The 22793-nt window shown below is 44.0% G+C and overlaps 1 protein-coding gene across 1 annotated transcript in view; it reads left to right on the top strand.

Moving 5' to 3' along the window:
• Positions 1-6938, top strand: part of PTPRT (protein tyrosine phosphatase receptor type T) — a 416079-nt gene extending 409141 nt beyond the window's left edge. The window contains exon 34 of the mRNA XM_085079316.1: positions 95-6938. Coding sequence (XP_084935442.1) covers positions 95-148 — 54 coding nt within the window. The 3' untranslated portion in view covers positions 149-6938. The remainder of the gene's footprint in view (positions 1-94) is intronic.
• The last annotated feature ends 15855 nt before the right edge of the window (positions 6939-22793 follow it).

Genomic DNA, 22793 nt, shown 5'->3' with positions numbered 1-22793 from the left:
CAAAGGCTGTAAGAAAGAGCTTGGAGGTGTTTTTGCTTGTGGCTCCGAGCAATGTCCCCATGTCCTAATGCCACTCCTTTGTTCTCTCTTTCAGGAACAGTATAAATTTGTATACGAGGTTGCACTGGAATACTTGAGTTCCTTTTAGCCCTGTGAAGGAGGGGAGCCCACGGTGTGCCAGAGCCCAAGCTCTGGTGGATGCTTCTCCCCTGCCCCACACTGCAAGGCAGTAACAAGTGTGGGAAGGAAAACTTCTCCTTCCTGGAGCAAGAGACTGAGGTTGCAGAGACCTCGCTGGAAGGAGGAGATGATGCCTGTGTGTGCTGCTGCCTGCTTTCTATTGGAACATCTACTGCTTCTTAAATAACCTACTGTAAAAATTAGCAACATGGGAGACAGGCTGAAAGACTGGACTTTCTAATCCCCTCTGACTTCTCTCCTCTTTTGGATTGTATTTTTGCTCTGCTTGCTGCAGAGTGGGGAAGGAATGAAACCCTTAGGAAATTCTCTTTTAAATGTCTCCTTTTTAATTTATAATTTTGTTCTCAAATCCCAGCCTTTTAATTTTTTAATTTCATGCAGCAGTCATTTGGGAAAAATGAGATAGCCATAGGGGATACATGAAATGTTTCATTACGATTTGTCTACCTTATCTGTTTCCTCTTATTTGTTTTTCCAAATGAAAAGGCCAACACACACACACACACACACAAAAAAAGGAAAGAAAAAAAAAGACAACGCTGGAATTTGCTTCCCACTTGTAGACCCTTTAAGCATGAAAATAGGTGGTGGAGATGAGAAGCTGTTCATGGATTCGCTGCCTCCACACAAAATGTTTCCTCCCAGTTTCTGCTCAAATTCCAGGGCTGTGCATGACCCAATTCCATCCCTCTGGTCTGTGTCCTTTCTCTGCTGGTGAAGCCAAGCCATTAAGGAGTTTCCCAGCCACTTGAACCTTAAGGTTGAATATTTGCATCAAACAAATTGCATTATTTGTCTTGCAACTTCGGTAACTTTGTTACCGCATTTTCCAAGTATTTGCTGGGGTGCAGTGTGTCTTTGACAAACAGGGTATGAAGTAGGTATTACTGCTCATATACTATGTATGACTATTTTTTATTTATTATTTGTATTGCTGTAGAAACTTAGGACCCCTAGTCACGACAGGACCCTGCTGAACTAGGCACTGTGCAATCAGAGAGCAAAATTCCTCCTCAAGAGTTTAAAGGTTCTTAAAATTGGGTTTGGGCAAGATTTCCTCACTATTTCCAGGCCCTGCAAACTTCAAAGTAGTAACCCATTGGAGCTGTAGGAAAGGTGATGTACATATACAGAAACCTAATCTGACACCTCTAAAGAGAAGTGTCAGCACAGCACAGCAACTTCTGTTCTTAAGCAAAACAGCTTTTTGTGTTATTCTGCAAAAATGCCTGTCCAAGTCTCTTTCTCCGAAACAAACACCAGATGTGTTTTGCCATGGTTCTGGACCTCATTCTGACTTCTTAGCAGCTAAGAAATTGCTTTTCTGAGAAAGTATGTTTAAGTAGTTAATCACTAAGTTCTGCAGGGTAATCTTGGTGAAGAAAAAATAATTGAATGAACAAGACTTTACAATAATTAGTATTTCAATTTAGCCATTTATTTATCTTGAGGGTGCGGGATATGAGGCTTCTCTGTGTGTAAATTAGATTCTGGGATGTAGGGCTCTTCAAATTCAGACTTGCTAAAAGATAGACTGAAGGTAAGAGTTTTAGGAAACTCCACTTTCTTATCACCCTGTAGTTTTCCACCCTCAGGTAAATCCTCAGAGGCTGCTGGGAGCTCTGTCCTGTCCATGCCTGGCACAGAGTGTGGCAGAAGTTCAAAATGTTCTGCTAATTCTGCCTGCGAATTCAAAAGGCACCTCTGCTTCATGGTCATCCTTTCTTCAATAGTCACAGCCTTGCCTAGACAAGGAGGGGTGGAAATGAAAATCTGGCAAAAGCAGCTCTCGACTCAGACACACCAGGACCCAACTAAACCATTGTACTCCACCAGGACCTGCACCAGCCTAGGGAAGGATGCTTGGGATTTCATTAATACCCTTCTAGATAAGCAAAGCAGGGAGTTCACAGGGTGCTGAACCACCTAGGGTTTTCTAAGGAGCTTTGGATTCTTGGCTTTAATACCATGAAGGTCTTACCTGATCGTGAACCACCTTCTCACAGGAGCCTCTGTGCTGTTTCTGCTTGGTCCTTTCTGTAGCCTGCAAAAAAACCCCTGAAATCAGCTTTAGTTCCAATTGGGGCTGTAAATTGGTGTCTGGAATCTCATGGGACAGTCTACTGGTCTGAATTGGTTTTTTTTTCTTTATGGAACTAAAGAGCACAATTCAGCAGAAAAAAAAATATGTGTAGAAGGTAAAGTAAAACTATGAGATGAAAATGAGAGGAAAGGCATAATATTGGTGTTTTGATTACAGGTGGCTGGATGGAAGAGTGTAGGTCAGGAGCTGGGAGCTATTAGCAAAGAAGAGGGAAGAGTGGAGAGGGAAGAGGGAATTCTAATCTCAGGATGGGATTTTTCAACAATTGCCCAGATATGAAGAAGCTACAAAGTCAGCAAAGTGTTTGTGACTCTGCTGACTCCAAAAAGCCACAGGGAACCACTCCCTGTGGATATTATGGAAATATTAATTAGTATTTAGCTTTCTGTTAATTTTAGGTGGAAAGGAGCACAGTGACAGGTCTCCCTCATGACTTAGGGGAGTGAAGCCAGCACTGAGGGTGACAGCTGGGATAAGGGAACAGAGGTAAAGAAATGCCCATATCACTGAGGTGTGACATGTAGCAGGTAATTTAGGCTTAATTTAAAATAAAGTGGATTAAAACTCCAGAGTTAAGCCCACAGGAGGGGTGTGTGTATGAAGGGAAGGAGGTGTGGGATGAGCAGAGCAGAACAGCACTTGCAGTGCAGTTGTTTCAGGTCTGGAGTTAGGTTTAAATACATTTTATGGTATGAAAAATGCTACTAAAGGGTCAGGTACCTGTATCAGCTGGCCCACAGCAACTCACTGTGTGCTCTCAGCCCTCTGCAAATGCCAAATGATGTTGGCACAAACTGCAGGGAAAGATATTTAAGCCAAATTTTACATTTTACAGGAGTTGAATGCAAATGTTGGTTACCACAGCCCAACTGTTAGTCACAGCTTATTATGTGGCCACTCAGCCATGTGTCTCAACCTCCTAATGTCCAACCTCCAATCCATATGGAAAGATGCTCAGCAGACACTGCAGATTGGGCTGCCAAACTGTTATAAATTCCTGCAGTTACAGTGCTTTTTGGGGACTGACCCAGCTCCAGTCTGTGTTGGCTCAGGGATCTTCATGCTGTTCCTCCCTGCACAGTGCATATATGCCAAGTGTGAATTAATGATGAAGGGAATTGTGTGGAAAAGCTCACTTTAAATCACTTTACTACCTTGAGGTTGTTTAAACCCTAGAGAACAGCTCATGGTGAAGTAGGTAATGTGTTTGAAGCGAGATTATGGGTGATGGGTTTGTTTTCACGGGGAAAGAAAGAAATTATGAGATGAGATAAAGGAGGTTTTCTCACTCCTGGAAGGATTAATAGTCAGTGTGAGCTTTTCAGTCTAAGCATCCCCTGCTGTGAATGGGAAGCGATAATGTGCAGTAAAAAAAAAAAGGTGAATTCTTCAGTGGTTGAATTTTAGGCTGAGAAAAATATCATATTGACAATATTTGAATGGCCTTAATGAGGATAAATTCATTCCCATGGAGACATCCTTCAGAGGTGAGGGGCACTGTTTGTGATAATACAGTGTTGGTGTAAAGTTTGGTCTGAAATAAAGGAACTAGAAATAGGTGGTTCAGGGTCACTGGCTTATATAGGGGGTAACTAACACCTTAAATTATTAAGGGATGAAACTGCAGCAATGAATTCCACCGCCTATCAGCAGTTTCCAACCTTTTATTTTGGAGCTGTAAACTCCCTGGGGGAAAAAAAAAAAAAAAGTCCAGTGGTCACATAGATACCACAGGAATAGATTTAAGCCTGTGGATGCTAGACTGGTTTTTCCATCTACTTTTTCCAGGCCCTTTAGCAGTAGTTTGTGGGATTTCCCATGGAAAATCTCCAGCCAGGAATTGCTCTTGGTGTGCTGTAGAGGCAGAGGAAGGACAGAGGCTCCTGCAGCAGGTGGTTCAGAAGGCAGTTAAACAAGTTTCCATCTGGGAGAGCAGGAAAGAAGAAATCTCCTTTGGGAGAAACCAAACTTTGGAGGAGAAGTCAGATTAAATGGGTCCTGAAACAGGTAGGACATTTGCACCTTGCTCTCTCATTCTTGCACAGCTGCTCTCATCTCTTTCTTACTCTTCTGAGTTCCTGCCAAGATCATAAAAAAACAGGTAATGTCACATTCCGTGCTGTGGAGATGGAGCTCTCGGAGTGTGACAGAGGGAATAAATCCTGAGGGACAAAGATAAAAGGAGATTTGCTTGAGAGAGGAATCTTCAAATATGAGGTGCTTCTATCTGTCACACTTGCAGAATTTTTAGTGAAGTCGTCACAGAGCAGTGCACAGGCCTGGCATGGTCCTGGATGTGCAATGGGGTGGGAAAGTTCCCCTTGGAAAACTTCATTGTCCTGTAATAAATGTGAACAATCAACTCCATTCTGTTAGTAGCACAGTTAATTTTTGTGATCTCTCCAGCCAGTGCAAGGGACATCTCAAGAAACTGGTGTGAAACTGCTGCATTTTCATTTGAGAGTCTATAATTTGTCCTAAGTGTACAAAAGACAGTCAACCCCTGTTTTTTCGGAAAATAAAGGGGGCCATGTGCCAAAGGTGGCAAAATTTATTCAACATAACCATTGCTATTGGGTCAGAAATTCCATATTCCTGCTGTGTGAGGGCAGAACAAAGCTCTGCAGCTTCCCTGCCCAGACATTTGCCAGAGAGGAACAGGGAGAGGCAGGAAAGTCAGAGAGACAGATGTGAGGAACAAGGATTCTGTTACCCCTCCTGTGCTCCTGTTTATTTAGATTGCAGCCTTCTATAGCCATACATACATAATATACAATTGCAATGCAAGTGCTCTTTCTTTCCCTGTTCCCAAAAATACCTACAGCTCTTCTTCCTCGAGGCTGAGCCAACAGCATAGCGAGCAAAGCCCCATTTCTGCCGCTTTGGCAAGGACCACTAGGAAAATCCATCATGTATTATCTGTTCATTGACTTGGAAAAGGTATCAATCATCTCCCTCATATACATACTTGAAGAATGTACAATTTGCTCAAACTGTCAAGCAGAATCATGCATTTTCATATACCAAGACCAAATCCTGGTGGTACAGAGTGTGATGGAAAAGAAAAAAAGAGACAAAAACTTGCTGACTTCCAGTGACCTCCAGTCTATAATCTTTATTTGCTGTGTTAAAATATTTTAAAAGTTTCCCTTGTGAAAAAATAAACTATGCTCAGAATATCCTACAGTTTAATGTTGGACTAGCAGAATGTGAAAACCTGGCAGCTTTTTCAGTCTGTAAAAACATGAGAGATCTAAATTAGTCTTTCCGTCCTCATCCCAGTTCACGCAGCAGATTTTCCACCACTATTCTGTTTTCAACCTGAGCCTTAAGAAACAAACTAATGCAGCAGACTGAATGCCAGATGCTGGTGTTCCCATAGTGTTTCCTGGCGGGGGGGAAAAAAATGAAAAGGGAAAAGAACAAACAAAAATGTTTTTTCTTGGAACTCAATTCAGCATGAGCTGCTTCTAAGCAGTGTAAACATGAGCCAGTCCATGCCACTGTCTGGAGGTGCAAGGTGAAGAAATGCTGTTGATGTCCCTTTGCTCAGGATCAATCCTGATATTTTATAACCTGGTATCCAGCAGTGTAGTGGTTCCTTTAGTGGAGTTGTCACAGAAGGAGTGTTTCAGGGGAGATCTGAAATGCTCCTGTTTGGGACACCTTGTGAGACACCTCAGGAGTGTTGCACTGTGGACATGGATTGCCTTGTGTGAGTACATCATCTTTCAGTGAGAACCTCCAGGAAATCTTCTGTGTGTGAAACTGTGGAAAAGAGTGTGTTTTGGGGGATGGAAGGGCAAGTGGGGCCAGCACTTCACAAGCTTTCATGAATTTAGGTACTCTAAGCCTCCCCAGGACAAACACCAACAGTTTTTGGCATTGCTGAGAGTAGAACCAAACTTCATGCGCTGGAGCAGAGCTGGAATGACTCCCTCATTGCCCCTCTAGCCCTTCCTTGCATTGCCAGCACTTAAACACTGTCCTGCTACACCAAAAGTCTGAGCTGCATCCTTAACACATCCTCTAACCATCCCGACTAACCACAGCGACAGAATTCACTCGCGCGGCGATTCCATCTCCTCCCTCCCCTCACCAACCCCGCTGGAATCAAACTGTGCCAGCATCACTTCTCGCCAGACTTGTCACCACTTCACACAGCGGTGCTGGGGCTGCCTCTGCATGAGCAGACTCCCACTGCAGCCCCCTGGATGTGTTTTTGGGCAGGGAGGAGTGCTGCATGCAGCCTCTGCTGTTGCCACGCCGCCCCATCTCCTCCCCCTTGGCCTTTATGGATTACTGGTGAAACTCACTTGTACAGTTTGGATGTTTGATAGATAAAGCACGTCTGAAAAAAAAATGGAAAAAAATATAAATACGAAACTCTCAACACTGTGCATTCAGTGTCTTTTCTTTCTAGCTTAAAAGAAGGAAGGTAAATAATGTCAAGTCAATGAATATCAGATATATTTTTTGACTGTACATTACAGTGAAGTGTAATCTTTTTTTTACAACTGCGAGTCCATCTTATTTATTCTTGTAAATGTTCCCAGACAATGTTTGTAATATGGGCTGTGTTGCAAATCCATAAAATAAATCTGTGATCTGAGATTAATGTTTTACTAAGAGACTCTTGTACTTGTGCCTTTTCTTTGCACTTAGAAGAGACAGGGCATTGTGAGCAGCACTGCTAGAAATGATGGGGTGATTGCATGACAAAAAACAAGACCAGCATCTTGTCACAGTGATGGGCTTTGCATCATGGTTGTCATTCAGGAGATGAAGAGCAGCAAAGAGAATCCAGCAGGCACTTCAGCCTAGCTGCAGGTTTTATGTCAGTTCTCTCAGAAAGCCTATGGATGTGAGCTAAGTAGTTTTGAAAATTACAGTCTTAGCAGCATGGGTTAGAGCAAAGCATATTTTTGCAATTTTTTCTTTCTAACAGATATTACTGCATTGTTTCCCTGGTACTCAGTGCTGAATGACAATTGCTGATATGTTACTGAGATTTTCTGGTAGTTTCTATCATGGACTGTGCTGGTTCAGCTGGGTTGGACTTAATTCCCTTCCCAGTGCCTGGTTTGGGACAGTGTTTTGGATTTGTGCTGAGCACAGGGTTGATAATACGGATATTTTTGTTGTTGCTGAGCAGTGATTGCACAGAGCCAAGGCCTTTCCTGCCCCTTGCACAGCCATGCTGGGGAGGGCTGGGGGTGTGTGGGAGCTTGGGAGGCACACAGCCAGGACAGGTGACCACAAGTGACCCCAGGGACAGTCCAGACCTTATGGCATCATGCTGAGTATGTAAAGTGGAGGAAGAAGAAGAAACAAAAGGACATTTGGAGCCATTGAGTGTGATGGAGCCCTGCTCTCCTGGGGATGGCTGAACACCTGTCCAACCATGGGAAGTGAGGAATGAATTCCTTGTTGTGCTTTCCTTGTTTGCCCAACTTTTGATTTCCCTCTTAAACTGTCTTTATCCCAACCCACAAGCTTTCTGGCTTTTTGAATTCCCTCCCTGATCCAGCTGGAGGGGGTGATTGAGCAGCCATGTGAGGCTTGGTTGTTGTTGGGGTTAAACCATGACATAAAGCCCCAGAAATCATAGAAATATGGAATATTCTGGTTAGAAGGGACTCACAGGATCATCCAGTCCAACTCCTGCTCTGCACAGACACCCCAACAATGCCACCCTGTGCATCCCTGGCAGTGCTGTCCAAACACTCCTGGAGCTCTGGGGCTGTGCTCATTGCCTGGGGAGCCTGGGCAGTGCTAGCACCCTTCCCTAATATCTACCCTAAACCTGCCCCAAACAGTTCCATGCCATTTTCTTGAGTCCTATCACTGGTGACAAGAGGGAAGGGATTGGAGCTGCCCCTCCTCTGCCCCTTGGGAGCATTTTGAAGGCCTCAGTGATGTCTCCCCTGCATGTCCTCCTCTCCAGGCTGAGCAAGCCAGGTGACACAGACAAAGAAGGGTTTTGTGCAGATGTTTCCTGCTGCCAAACCCTAACAGTGGATATGGGTGTCAGTAGTGAGAGTTTTCACACATTTCCCAGCAGACTCCACCCAAGGCAGTGCTGGACACCTTCAGTCAGTGCAAAGCAGGAGATTGTAGAAGAAGTAGATGAGGCTGCCCTGCTTTGAGGACCACTTTATTCCAAGAATACGATCAGGAATTCATCAATATTCACAGCTTAGGATGTCAAAACAGGAGAGTCCAGCCATGCTACACTCATACAGCCCAGCGGTGGTTAGAACTACTCTTTTAGGCATTGCCCATTAGCCTTACTAAAAAAAAAAATTAAAAATGTACTCTCAACAAGAATAACATAGCTCCTGTTTTTGTTAAAGGAGTTGGACTTAATGATCCTTGTGTGTTCCTTCCAACTCAGAATTATCTATGATTAAGGCACAGTACATCTACCTTGGAAGCATAATTTACTATTCCTTTCTGGATCATTATTTTCTTTTGAAAATACTCTGTTTTAATTCTTCACTGCTATGAAAAGGCTCTGTTTCTGCCCTGGGTATCAGTGTTTGGCTCAGATATGGGTGTTTTGATTTTTTTATTGGCCTGATGAAGAAAATTCTGCATCTTAATTGTGGTAAGGATTCAGATCCAACAACTGTTTATTTGAAGGGTTCATTGTAATGAAGTCAGACTGTATGAAACACCCTTCAGAGTTCTTGTTATGCCATGGAGAGAGTAAGAAAAAGTTGATACCAAAAAACTAGCTCCTCACTGCAGTGTCAGATTGAGAGGAAGCTTCACTGAGCCCAGCCGTGTAACAGAGACAGTTGTGTGTTCATAGTGATTAATTGCAGTTCAGCTTGGCACTTTATCCACATTCATCCAAAATATTTTGCTGACACTTGATATTAACAACAGGTTGCATTTAGGGAAGGTAAACAGCAGAGACAGCTCTGCCATGTTCCAGATGGTCTTATAAAGATCCACACTGAAGTGCCAGCACTGACAAACAGCCCCAGATTCACCTTTCTGTCCTGTCACCTGCCCAGCACAGGGCTAACAATGGGATAAAACTGCTGGGGAAGACAGATGGAGAAAGCTGGAACCCACTGGGGTTCAAAGTGTTTCACACCCTGTTCCTGTGCTGTGACTGACACAGCCAAGGTGTGACTCCACAGGTATTTTATCCAGGTCAGTCGCTGCCTCCAGCCAGCAGCTGCTTTTCCATCCATGCCCTCAGCAGCCAGGATCTCCATCCTGAGGCTGCTGCAAGGTCTGTCAGGTTTGACAAACACTCTGCCTGAGCTGCAGAGCTTGGTCTCGCAAGCTGAACCTTTAAATATCATCTCCCACACCGAGCTGAGCATGCAGCTGTTGTTTTACAGCAACTCCAGAACTGGGACTCACTCAGGCTTGGGTGTTTACATGATAGGAATCACAAAATCATAAAATTGTTTAGATTGGAAAAGACCTTTAGGGTCCTCAAGTCCAAGCATTCTCCCAGCACTGCCAAGGCCACGACTATACCATGTCCCCAAGTGCCACATCCACGTGGCTTTTAAACCCCTCCAGGCATGGGGACCCCACCACTGCCCTGGGCAGCCTGTTCCAGGATTTCACAACCCTTTCCATGAAGAATTATTTCCTAATTTCCAATCTAAACCTCCCCTGGCACAACCTTGAGGCCATTTCCTCTTGTCCTACCTGTTACCCAGGAGAAGAGACTGAGTTGTCCAGCTCTGTAGAAGAAATACAAAAAATTACTTTGTTGGTGAGAAAAAGGTCTCTCCAAAGGGTGAGTCTGTCTTGGATAAAGCAGCCTGAGGCACATGGGTTGGATTGTCCCTTGAATGGGTCTGTTTTGCTCCACTGTTTGAGTCAGCTCAGGGACAAACACTGGGATTTTGGGATGGCTGCAGTGAGATGTGAGGTGCTCCCTCATCAATAGAAGCATGCAAGAAATCACCTGTGTCATAAATGAAATGGCATGAAGACAGAACAGCTTTAATGCTTCTTGCTTGCAGTTGGAAATTCTTCTGAGCCACCCATCTTGACCATTTCAGGTTCTCTTCACCTTTTGTTGAAAAAACAATTGAAAAATCTCTCTTTTAAAATTCTGCTCCGTGTTAATTTTATTTCAGTACACTGAGGTAGGACTTTAATTTGCAGAAGCTGAACCAAATAAAAAGACTTTTATACTTTCTCAAAATGACCTAGTTGCCTTGTGAGTTATTTCTGTGTCTGTTTGGGATTCTGTCATATTTCTCAGTAAGAGTGTTTTTATAAATGGCTTTTAAAGGTTTATCCATAAAGTGCTTATATATATACTGTGAATCAGTAGCTACAGGGCTTTTATGTTACAGGTCAATGGGGTTACTTAAAAGTCTGTAACGTTTACTGATGTGTTTATAAACACCAATAATGTACTCTTTATGCCAAAGCCAATATAATATTTAGTACTCCTTTATTAGCACATTGTAAATGATAGACTGTTAAGATAAACTATAACCTGATGGAATTTTCAGCAACGTGGTGAAATAGCTTTTTTATTGCATATATAAAGGGTTCTCTCTAAAACAACTGTGAGAGACAGCCTGGCTTGCACAGAAAAAGCAGTGAGACATGCAGAACCTGATTCTGGAGATGGGTAAACCCAGAAGTTTCCAGCAATAATCTTAGTAGGATAAATGTGAGCCTTGGGTTGTGTAGGATCAAGATACTGAAGAGCTTGTACCAAATATCCTTTTATTTGAAATTTCCAGAGGGGTTTCAGAGAGCATCATTTCACTTATGTATCATGACTGTGTGTGCAGAGAAGGTGGGAGAAGCCACCAGTGATTTCCTGAGCCTGTTATGTTGGAAACACTGAGTTCAGCACTCAGTTCCACCATGGATTTACTACTGTTTTTTAGGAAAGTTGGTTGAGTTTGTAATGTCCTTGCCTGGTCCAGTGACTGAGTGTGGGATGTCACAGCTGTGAAGTGATACCTGGATGGATTTTTCTTCCACGTAATGCACTGAATTTGAACTTGGCTCAAACTTTTTCCATCCATACAGTCCTTTCAGGACTTCTAACCCCCCAGCTGTGTGTGCCAAGAGCTCAGGCAGCAAGAATCTCCATTCAGGATCTTTGATCAGGAAAGAAGAGAAGCAATTGTGTGTGTGCACAACTCTGTGTGTGTTTGTGCATTTGCCTGTGTCTTCTGGGCAACCTCATCTAATAAAAGTTGTCCCTGCTTGTTGCAGGGGTCACTTCCAGCCCAAATTATTCTATGATTCTGTTACTTCCTCCTAAAAGTTGAGCATCTAAACCCAGTGTGACTGCAAATCTCTGTTGTTGGTGATTACACATCCCAGAGTGCTGACAAAAAATGCTGTCTAGGAAAATGCTGGTGACGTGCAAAGATCCAAAATTATTGTTTATTCTGGTGCTATAGAACTATCTTGGAAAAAAAGATAGGCTCTGACAAAGGAGGTAATGAGCAAGCCCAGTTCTCTGTGCTGGTGTGTACATGCAGTTGAATTCCAATTGCACTGTGTGGCTGAATGTGCACATTCACCACTTGTGAGTTCCCAGCTCACTCTGTGATAGGAGAACATCACAAGGTGTGATACTGGCTCCTGAGCTCCTCGGGATATAAGGATTAGCTGTGGCTTCAGTCAGAGTAATTATCAAAATCACAAATAAGCATTTGGTTTGCTTTCTGTCTCCTCTGGACCCTAAGGAAATTGCTTTTTTTTTTTTTTCCAGAAGTTGTGTGTAGAAATTATGTCACTTTTTTAATGGATTTGTTTTTTGCTTCTTCCATACCAATTGCAGCACTCTCTCCGTTGCTGCAGACAGAAACTTTGCTGAAGAATCTTTCATGGTACAGGAGCTGCAAAAACTTTCATTGTGCCATGGACAAGTACAAAGTCAGAACTCAATTTGGGCTGTAAACATGCAAATAATTCCCTTTGACAAACTCCCACTGCTGCTGCTGCTTACATGGATCAGCTTTGCGAGTCTGGAGATTTAATTTGTGCAAATTGCAGCCAGAAAACCACAGGACCAGGCTAAAAAGACAGACTTACAGTGCAGAAATATAAAGCAGACAGTAGCTTGCTGGAAGAGATCTCTGTCAGCACCTGTTCTTTTAACAGTTTTTGGGCTGAAGGGATTTTGAATAATGTCACAATTGGATCTGCATCAGGCTGTGGAAAACACTGCCCTATCTTCAGTGGTTTTATTTTTTTTTTGTCTGCTGCTTTTAAAGTCATTTTCCTGCTGTGGTTCCCATGTGAAAGTGCTGGAGCAGTGGCAGGCATTGGAAAGCAGGGTCCACGAGGAGATCAGAGAGGAACGTTTATTCCTGGGAATTGTACTGGATTTTTAGGGAGATAACTCCATCACTTCAGGATGTAATTATTTGCAATTTTTGTGCTCTTTCACAGACTTATGAAAAAAGGAGAGGCTTAGAAGTTATCAGTCCCAAAGGCAGCTCTGAGGGGTTGATAAGAACATGCTGCACCCTTTGAACCTGAGGGGCAACCTGAAAAAAAAAAAAGAGTATTGCAGATGGATTTAACCTTTTTGGCAAATACAGTGGAAAGATGGAAATGAAGTGTTTTCCTAACACGTTCCATCCAATTTGAAATTACCTAAGCACTGAAATCACTTTCTGGTGCTTTTCTGTTCCCAAGTTTGGTGGTCTTCACTGGAAAGCAATTTTCTTTGGTCATTATGTCCTTGTGGGAAGCTGGTGGGTCAGGTAATAATGCAGCACCAGATGCTCCAGCAGTCTGGGCACCAGGAGAGGAGATTCCTGGGCATTTGGATCAAATATCACTCTGATCTCTCTGGCATTTTGGACCTTCACTTTGGGGAAATTCAGGCTTATTATTATTTTTCTTGCAAGTTGTGTAAATACTGGCTTGTGTCAGGACATATGTAGACAGCTGTATATCCCATGTATGTGTATAGAACACATATATACAACTTACAAACACCACTTACATATATGTGTAGAGATGTGTAAATAGCTATGATGCTACTTGCAACTTAACATAAACATGCAACTTGTTATAGAACATAACATATATGTCTGTCTGCAATGTGTAAACTCTATCTACCAATATATATGTGTTTATATATAAACATGTAAATACTTTAATGCTGCTTCCCTTGGGGTGATCCAGCAAGCTGGATGTTACCTTGGAAAGGTATTATCCAGGTAGGATGCTCACTGCAGTGATAGCTGGTAGGAAAAGTGTGTGTATGTGATTTCTTCATCATGCCAAAACCACATTGTGATGTCTTGGGAATTTTCTCCCAAGTGTTGCTGTTTATTCAGTGTGCTTCCCCGAGTAAAATCCACACTCCTGACCCATGAGGCTGAATTGTTATGTGCCAATATCTTGTAACCACCATGTCACACACAAATGCAAGCCTGAAGTGTCCTGGACACCTTTAGAGTGTTAAAAATAAGCATAAAACCAGGGTTCAAACTCCCAGATATATTTAAACAGTTCAGTATCTTGTGAATGGGTTAACCCAGGTGTGCCAGGGCTGTGCCTGATGAGGTGACAGCGATTGAGTTTTTTTAAAATCTCTCATCTCAGTTGAGTGTGGAGCACCAGAGAGGCCTAGATTCCTTTTTTATTTCTGCTATTCCCAGTGCCCAAGCATTTCTGTGGAGCTGAAAGTTGGGACTTTAATTTCCATCCCTCCTTTTGGAGGAATATTTGTGCTCTAGGAGGGAGCTGTGTTTGTACATCAGGCTGTGCTGAGCAGCAGAAGAGGCTACGAGGTGGTAAACAGAGAATTTAAATTTCTGAAAGCTCTCCTAAACCTGTTCAAATCTCTGCACCGTGCAGATAAGGCCACGCTGCTGTATGAGCTGACACAGTCAGAACAAACTTCTGGCATATGTGCAGCAGTTACAGAATTAGAATTGTAAAACACTTATTTCCCCCTTTTTTTTTTAAATCAAGGTAGAAGCAAGTTTGAAAGGATGATTTGTGTTGTGCGTTTGCAGCTACAAACAAGAAAAAAATCAGGGAGGGTTGGAAAGGTGGTGAGGAATCTGAGCAAACATGAGGTGTCTGATCTAATTAATCTGCTTGCCTCAAATGTCATCATTATTTTACCTCAAATACATTTTAGTCTCAGCCTATCACAGATGTTAGTGTTGTTTAAATAAGAAAAAAAACCATATAAACTCTTCTCTGATAAAATCCTTCCCTCTAGGAAGGATTAACCTAAAATCTGTGCCCAAACTGACTTTCGCCTTTATCTTGGTGATAAAAATTTGTGATAATATGGAAACAAGTGGATTTGGTTTTCTGCTTAGTGGGTTGTTTGGGTTGTACAAGCAGGTGACAGCAGGCAGCCTGGGATTCTACCACCCTGCAGAAGCTTTTGTTTCCTTTGCCTCCACAGCCATGGAGAAGTCTAATACATTTAAAAACTTTAGAGATTCTAATTTCCACCCAGAGAACATCAGCATATTTTAAAACTCAGGTCTAAAGCACATACAAAGCAAACATTACTCTCTTGTAAGGACGTGTTGGTGTCACTCAGCAAAACACCTCCCAGCAAACTCCACTCTCCCTCTCCATCTGTCTCGTTTCCTCCTTCCCTGTCCTCCCTGAGACAGGCTAATTGCAAAGCTCTGGGTTGTGTTTGATGTTTTTCCTCTAAAATCTGAGTGCCACGGTCTGGCTCTCATTATAGTAATGCTGCAGGAAAGAAAGAGAAATGCAATAATGTGGTTTTTGATTGCAAAGGTGCTAATTTAATCTGAAACTCAGGTATAGCCATGCTTCTTTAGAAATTTATGAGTTGGAATTTTCTGTTTTGATGTTACAAAAACCACTTGAAAGGAATAGGAAAAATACTGTGTGTATAAGGTCAAGTGCATTGTTCTGTGGTTGTGTCCTCAAAGCAAAACACTGAGATGTATGAAGGTGGAGAGAGCAGGGCAGGACCTGGAAATGCTGTGAGATTGAGGGAATCAGAAGAAAAGAGTGAAAGGACTCTGAGCAATTTCTTTAATAGCATGGGTCACACCTGCTGTATGAGCTGGATTGCAAAGACAACCTCCTGGCTGTGCTTCAGGGTGCCAAACAAAGCTCTTCCCCTAGACCTCTCTTTCAGTTCAATACACTGATTAAAATATGACCAAACGCAGGAAATTATATATTTTTATTTTAAGGAACATAAACAATAGCATTTTATAAATGCTGCCATTTCCCTTTGTCCAGTAGGAATGAGTATTTTGGCTCCCTCCACAAGATGCAGTTGCCAAGAGGTGTTCAGCTACTGTCCCATCTTCATGATCCCCACAGCACTCATGTCCCCAAAAACATAATCCTTCTGCTATTGTCTGCCTGCATCTCTTTCTGACTACATTTCCAAAACAGTTGGAGATGGGAACATTTGCTGGCTTTAAAGCTTGCTGGATGACAGCTCAGCCTGACTTCCAGCACAAATGATCAGGGGAAGAACTGATTCTGCTAGGGAATTTGAGGTCCCACATCCTCACAAGAACAATTCTGCTGAGCCCTGTGTAAGGCTGTCCTTCCTTTTCTCCTGCTATTAATTTACTCTGCTTGCTTAGCACTGTTAAGACTCTGCACAGACTTGTTTTTTTCTTTTTTCTCCCATTGCTCTGACTCTGTCCTGAATACCAGAGGGCTCGTGGGAAGAACATCCCATTGGGCTGTTGTGTTGAACAGACTTTATATCCAGATAATAATGATGGGAACTCAATTACATGGGATTGGTGGGCAAGTAAGACTGATTTTTCAGCAAAATTCATTGCTTTATGGCACTGCAGACAATCTGAAATGCCTATTTCTGAAATCGAGTCTCCAATTCAGAACACTGGTGTTTGGTGGTGTTGATGTGAGTGCATTGGAAAGGAAAATACTGCTAAAAATCAGTTTGCTGCTTTTCTCTTTACTGAAAACCAAGGCTGTTTTCCTTCTATTAACTCTCCTGAAACTCTATAGCTGCCTATTACCTTGGACTGCAATGGCTTCAATGGGGTTTTATCAACCTTTGGCCCTGTCACTATAAAACCCTTCCGTGTTTTTGCCAAACCCTCCCTCAGAAAGATTACTTTTGCTTTCAGGATGCCAATAAAGGAAATTGCTTTCTCAAAGAGGGAGGAAGACAACCCTAGACCCCTTCATTTGGATTTCCTCCAATCTCAAATTTATTGGAACTGGAGAGCAATCCCAAATATATTATAAAATGCACCAAGCAGGGAGGTCTCTCTGGGCAGTGTTTAGCTGTGTTTCAGTGCCTCCTGCCCCTTCAGCTTTTGAGCAAAATATTTAAAGAGGAAAAATCACACCCCACCCAGGCAGCAAGGTACAAAGCACTTGGCACAGGAGTGCAGTGGCCACAGGGAGGGGACAAGCCCTCCTGCCACATGGCACAGCCGCCATCCGCCAGCGCCCCGGGATGAGAACTCCCAGATGGTGAGCGGCAGTCTGGATCCTGTCCCTGCGTGCAGGTGGCCCTGTGCCACTTGCTGCCGTCACAGGAACTCATTCTTTCTTTAGCTCTGGGGCTTTCTGCTGTTTTTCCTTTAACCCAAATCCCTCTGCACGATCTGTGGACCAGCTGGAGGCTGCTGCATCGTGGCACAAAGCTGGAAAGATGAGGCAGAGAAGGCTCTGTCTTTATGCACAGACTGGAGTCTGGTTTAAACCAAAAAAATGAATAAACTCGAGAAGTTAGGAGCTCTGTTCTTCTCCCAGCCAAGCCCAAAGTGAGGCTGTGCAAATGAGTGAATGTTTCTGCCCAGATTTCCTCGAGGGAGCCTGGAGAGCCCAGAGTGGTGCTGGGAGCTGCAGGGGAGGTGAGAACTGCCCCAGGAGCTGCACATGGCTGGGGCTGCTGCTGCTGCCAGCTCTGCTCAGCTCCTCAGCTCTGCTCAGCTCCTCCAGCCCTTCAGCAGCGAGGGCTTCACGGCAGACAGGCAGGTGACAACGTGTGACAGCATCTCCCAGTCCTTAATGAGTGTAAGGGAATCCATTGTCACCAGATCCTTGGCCTGAAGTAGCTCCAAGGACACCCAGAGCAGCTTTTCTGCCCAGTTTCCAGCTGGGACAGCCTCTCGAGCTGGCCGTGAACCATCCAGAATGTCCTCAGTGGTGTCACTGGGCAGGTGAGGGAGGAATCCATGCTGCACTCACAGATACCTCATCCCAACTCCTGCAGGGAGATGTGGCCTGAAAATGGCTTTATCTGCATGGAGAGGGAGAGAAAAGCTGGGGTGGGGAGAATTCCTTCATGGGAAGGGAAGGGAAGGGAAGGGAAGGGAAGGGAAGGGAAGGGAAGGGAAGGGAAGGGAAGGGAAGGGAAGGGAAGGGAAGGGAAGGGAAGGGAAGGTGGAAGATTGAGCCAGCAATTTAGCTGAGTGAGTCCCTTGGAAGTGCAGAGATCAGGCAGCAGAAGGGCTGGGGAGAGGAGCAGGCAGTGGTGATCTGTCAGGGTGGATTTGCTGTGCAGATGTTGAGCTGCTTTGGCTCCTCAGAGCAGCACATTTGCATTCGGAGCACACAGCCAATTGTGTCACTCCCTACAGCCACTGGAATAATTTATTTACATGAGTTTGGCTTCCAGGACTGTGTGGCAAAGTGAATGTGGCCAGATTACATTATGTAACTCACAACTAGAGCTCTGCCTATGAGGCATCTTCTGGTTGTTGGCTTGGATGTTCAGTGCCACCAGAAGACCAAATCCCATCTCTGGGACCCCAAATTTGGTGGCTTAGAGGCTGGGCATGATCAAGTGGACTCCTGGACTTTGAGAGTGCTCCTAGCCAGGAGCTGTGGGAAAAATATTAACTTTTGTGTGATGGTACACACTGTACTAGAGAATGTCCCTGAGTGCTTTTTATTTTTTCCCCCCTTCATTATTTTGTTCTTCCATCCTTTTATGTTTTACGTGATGGTTCTAAATGTTTCATTGTTAGCTCTGTTCAAACATCATTTTGCACAGAACAACCAGCTGACCAGCAAATCCCATCATTTGAGATGTAATGTTCTCTGTAATAATAGCTCCATCACGGAACCTGTGACAGTGATGGCCTTGGCTGCTGGATCAGGAGAGAGGCAGCATGTGACAGGGACTGGGAGTTTATTCTGGTGAAAGAAAAAGCTATATAAAAAAAACCTGTGTTCAGGAATTCACATCCATCTGAGTAATTTCACAAAATTACCAGTGAGAAAATTAACCCGTTCAGAGCTAGAAAAGAGGTGTTTGAAGCATGGCACACATTTCACACCTCAAGACACCTATCCAGACCTCAGAGAATCCAAAACACCAGCTGCAAATTCTGATGTGGAGGTGTTGTATCCAGAAAGGGGCCTGATTATGGAATAAACTTCCAAAAGAAAATAGTCAAGGCCAAATTCTGACCAACTCAGGAAATTGCTGCAGCTCCATTCCCTTAGGGGACTGTAGGAAAATGGAATTTGCTTTCAGCCTCCCTGGAAATCAGCACACGTGGACTCACTTCCCATGGGATTCTGCAGACACGAAAAATGACAAAGAACCAGGAGCCCCACAGGGATTCAGGATTTGCTAATCTGCTTTGCATTTCTGATGTTCTGATACCATGGTGATGGGCAACAGCATAAAGACCTAAAATAGAGTTTAAGTGTTTTCAACAGCTTTCTCTTTGCTAAGTGCACTTCATACTATCATGAGAAAGTCCTCTTGATTTTTTTTTCTCTTTCTCCCACTTCAAAAAAATTGTCTTTTACCTAAAAGGTCATTTTGAAGAACTTTGCTTTTCTATAAATTACTGGATTTTGTAAAAACACTGAATAAAAGTGACCATTTCTTGTGTGTCAGTATTTAATACCTTACTTTTAGTCTCCTGAGAGAGGGCCTTTACCAATTTCCTCAAAAAGAAAGGGACGAGGGAGACAAATGGAGGGGGAGGAGGCTGCATTGCATTTTTTTTCTGAATTTTCCATGAATCTTGAATACAAAGGAATGAATATCACAGAATAATTGGTGTAATGATAATAAAGAGGGCAGTGAAAAGCCTTATTTTCCAAAACCTGTGTTTGTTCCTTCTCTCTGCAGTATTTTATGTGGCACCCAGCCTGGTGTGTGTGCAGCTTCTCCAGGGAGTTGCACTTGAGTAGAAAGCAGTGAGGTTTGTGGGATTTTGCTGTTTTTTCTAAAAACTTTTATTTTTATTATCTTCTGGAGCTAATCTTATGCCTGGCTTCGATCATTTTGAAGGCATTTGAGGTCTGTGTGTTAATTGAGGGGTTCAGTTTATAATGCTTCTCCTTAAAGCCACGAGGTGATCCCAGGGTGCCAAGCTGGCAGCACTGAGAGGTGACACTGCAGGTGTGGCTCTCAACCTGCTCCACACAGCTCAGCTCAGCTCCTCTACACAATAATGGGCTTTTAAGGCCTGGATTTGTAACCAAACCCCATCACTTTCTGTTAAAGAGGCATTCTGTGTGGTAGGATGTGCTGAGCCCCTTGTTGCAATCTTTTTTCCCCTACCTTTCTCTTCCCTGTTTTCCCCTCACCTTTCAATTTTCCTCTCTGTGCTCTGGATAACTTTCCCTTTCCTTGGTGCTGTTGCAAAGCTCAATGGCCCATTCTAATGCAATATTTAGGTGCCTCCTGGCTGTGGTTTAAATGTTGCTTTAACATTTTCTGCGCTGAAGTGGATTTTTCTTATAACCCAACAATTCCCATTTCTCAGCGCCTTAGGCTCCTGGAGTTCAAACTTCTGGAGCCAAACCAAAACCCCAAATCTCAGATCACATCCCCTTTTCAGCATCAGGTGTTTTATCTGGCAGCATCTTGTCTTTTTGCACCATTCAGAGTTGGTGGTAGTTCCTTCTTATTTTCCAAGTGCTAAATGGCACCAGGAGGCAAAGGAGTGTTTATATGGAATATTTGCTGTATTTTGTGTGTGCAGCAGAGGTTGAGGCTGAGTGTGAGGCAGGCAGAGTTTAAACCAGTGCTGACAGGATTTGAAAGGACTCCGAGAAAGCAGAATTTCTTTTGCCTCTGTGCAACATCTAACAAATCTCCCTGGGTTTGCACCTCCTACTGAGGTCCGGGAAGCAGCAGAGGGAGACCTCTCAATGCCTACTCGAGATTATTCCATTTCAGATGTCACTGAAGCACTGCATAAATTGCTCCTAAGAAAGCACAGGATCACTTGACCTTTCTGGGGCTCTTGGTGGCTGCTGTGTCATCTCCTCTCCATTTCAGTGTCATTTTCAGGGGGGTGAAGCCTTTGGTATAATCTGCTGCTCCAACATTTGGGGCAGTGCCTTATTTGCTTTCAGGCCTGTCAGCCTTGGCAGGAGAGGGGAAATCTCTGGGGAAATGTTGGAGCTCAGACTTTACTAGGCTAATCTGCACCCCAGCAGAGTCTTTCAGTGCTTTCCAGGGACTTTGCTCCAGGCCTTTAAAGTCTGTGGTTTCAGAATTTGGGGGATAGGTACGAATTACAGTTGATGTTTCTCCCTCACACACTCCCATTCTAAGGGTCTCAGAGTCAGGGTAATAAACTGCTGGTTATGGATTTATCCATGCAAAGCCAGGCAAAGCTGGGATATATCAACAACCCATTCTGCAGAAGAAGAGGTGAGAAGGATTAAATGATTTCTCCTGATTAATTTGTGTGGGGTAAAGCACTGCTGAGAAAGACAGCTGAGCTGCTGCTGCTGAGCTCAAAGGTGTGATCCTTCCCCATCCTATTTCTCCTTCTGGTGACCCTCCAGCCATGCTAACCCCCTGACAAGCCCATTGGGCATTCTGAGCTGAAGAACACAATTATTTTTCCTTGGTGAGCTGCAGGGTGAGGTCAGCGTTGGATGGAGTGGGCAGCTGCCTGGCCAGGGGATCAACAGGAGGGCATAAACAGCTTTTACAGTGGTACCCACAATGTGAGCATCAGCAGCTGGACTGTCTGCCCTTCTCCCCTGTCCTTCCCAAAACTCAGAGAGAATTTCTTTATGAAAGGCATCTGGCCTGAGTGAAGAAATAGGTCACTCATCCCAAATTCTGAGACCCAAATTCTGGAGCTCTTTCTCCATCTTGGCTTGTTAGGATGTGTAGTGCCATGCAAAAGCCTCATTCAGTGGTGTTGTTCCTTCAGTTACTGTTTTGCCCACAGGGTGAATGATATTTCTGATGGTGGAGCAGAACCTTTTCCCTACATTGTGGTCACCCAAAGCCATGGGGCTCCTTGAACGTGAGGCAGATGCACCCATAGCAGGTTTAGATTGGATATTAGGGTGAAATCCTTCCTGTGAGGGTGGGGAGACCCTGGCACAGGCTGCCCAGAGAAGCTGTGGCACAAGTGCTCCTGCAGCCATGCCCTGCTCACCTTGTCCCAGCCAGCTCAGCACAGAGACACCAACACTGCAGCCAGCTGCCTTCCCTGAGCTCCCCAGGGTGCAGGCAGCCCATCTTCCTGGCAGTGTATTTCATGAGATGGCATATTTGTAATCGATTAATTCCGCACTGGAAGCACACCCATCACTCCTGCAACATATGGCAGCTAATCTCTCCTTAAGCAGTTAATTAGGCACCATTTGTATGCACGTCGGCCTTTGCACGCCAAAGCAGCTGTGATTCCTGTAGGAAGCTGTTTGTTCTGGGCTGTCTTTCTCCTTTGTGTGGAAAAATGAGAGGTTTCCTTACTCATTTCTTTGTGTGGGTTCTTTTTAAAGATGTATTGAGGTGAGAGAGTGACCCAGGCTTTAAGGGGTGCAGGTTGGGATGAGCAGGAGGTCAACTTTTTGGCTCTGTTTGTGATTCACAGAATCATGGAATGGTTTGGGTTGGAAAGAACCTTCAAGATCATCTTGTTCCATCCCCAGCCATGGCAGGGACACCTTCCACTATCCCAGGTTGCTCCAAGCTCTGTCCAGCCTGGCCTTGGACACTGCCAGGGATCCAGGGGCAGCCACAGCTTCTCTGGGCACCCTGTGCCAGGGGCTGCCCAGCCTCACAGGGAATGATTCCCTCCTGACACCCAATCTATCCCTGCCCTCTGTCAGTTTAAAGCCATTTCCCCTGCCTTAACACTACCTGCCTGTGCAAAAAGCCTCTCCATCTTTCCTGTAGGCTCTCTTCAGGTATGGGGAGGCTGCAGTTGGGTCACCTCAAAGCTTTCTGTTTTCCAAATTGAGCAATGCCAGTTATCTCAGCCTACTCCTGCTAATTTTACTGGGGATAAAGGTGAATTTGGCAGGGATTGCCCTCCCTGGGATCTAGAGAGGAACAGGCATGAGGTGCATTGACAGATCAGATCAGGAAAACCTATTCAGAAGGCACTTGCACCTTGGAGGAAATTTGATAGCCAGCATTATTTACATCTAAATTTAAGAGTATTTTAATGTGTTGCATTTAAAACTTTAAGGCTGTTAGTGCTTGATCTTGAAAAAAACAAAGGGAAAAAAAAGAAAAAAACACCAAAATCACACAGATTTGTGCAGGGAAGGATTGAGACCTGATGGCCCT

Source organism: Lichenostomus cassidix, chromosome 20 (assembly GCF_008360975.1).
Source record: "Lichenostomus cassidix isolate B80296 chromosome 20, HeHo_3.0, whole genome shotgun sequence".
NCBI classification, from domain to species: Eukaryota; Metazoa; Chordata; class Aves; order Passeriformes; family Meliphagidae; genus Lichenostomus; species Lichenostomus cassidix.
The sequence above is the reverse complement of the archived record's forward strand: the minus strand, read 5'-3'. Positions and strand labels throughout refer to the sequence as shown.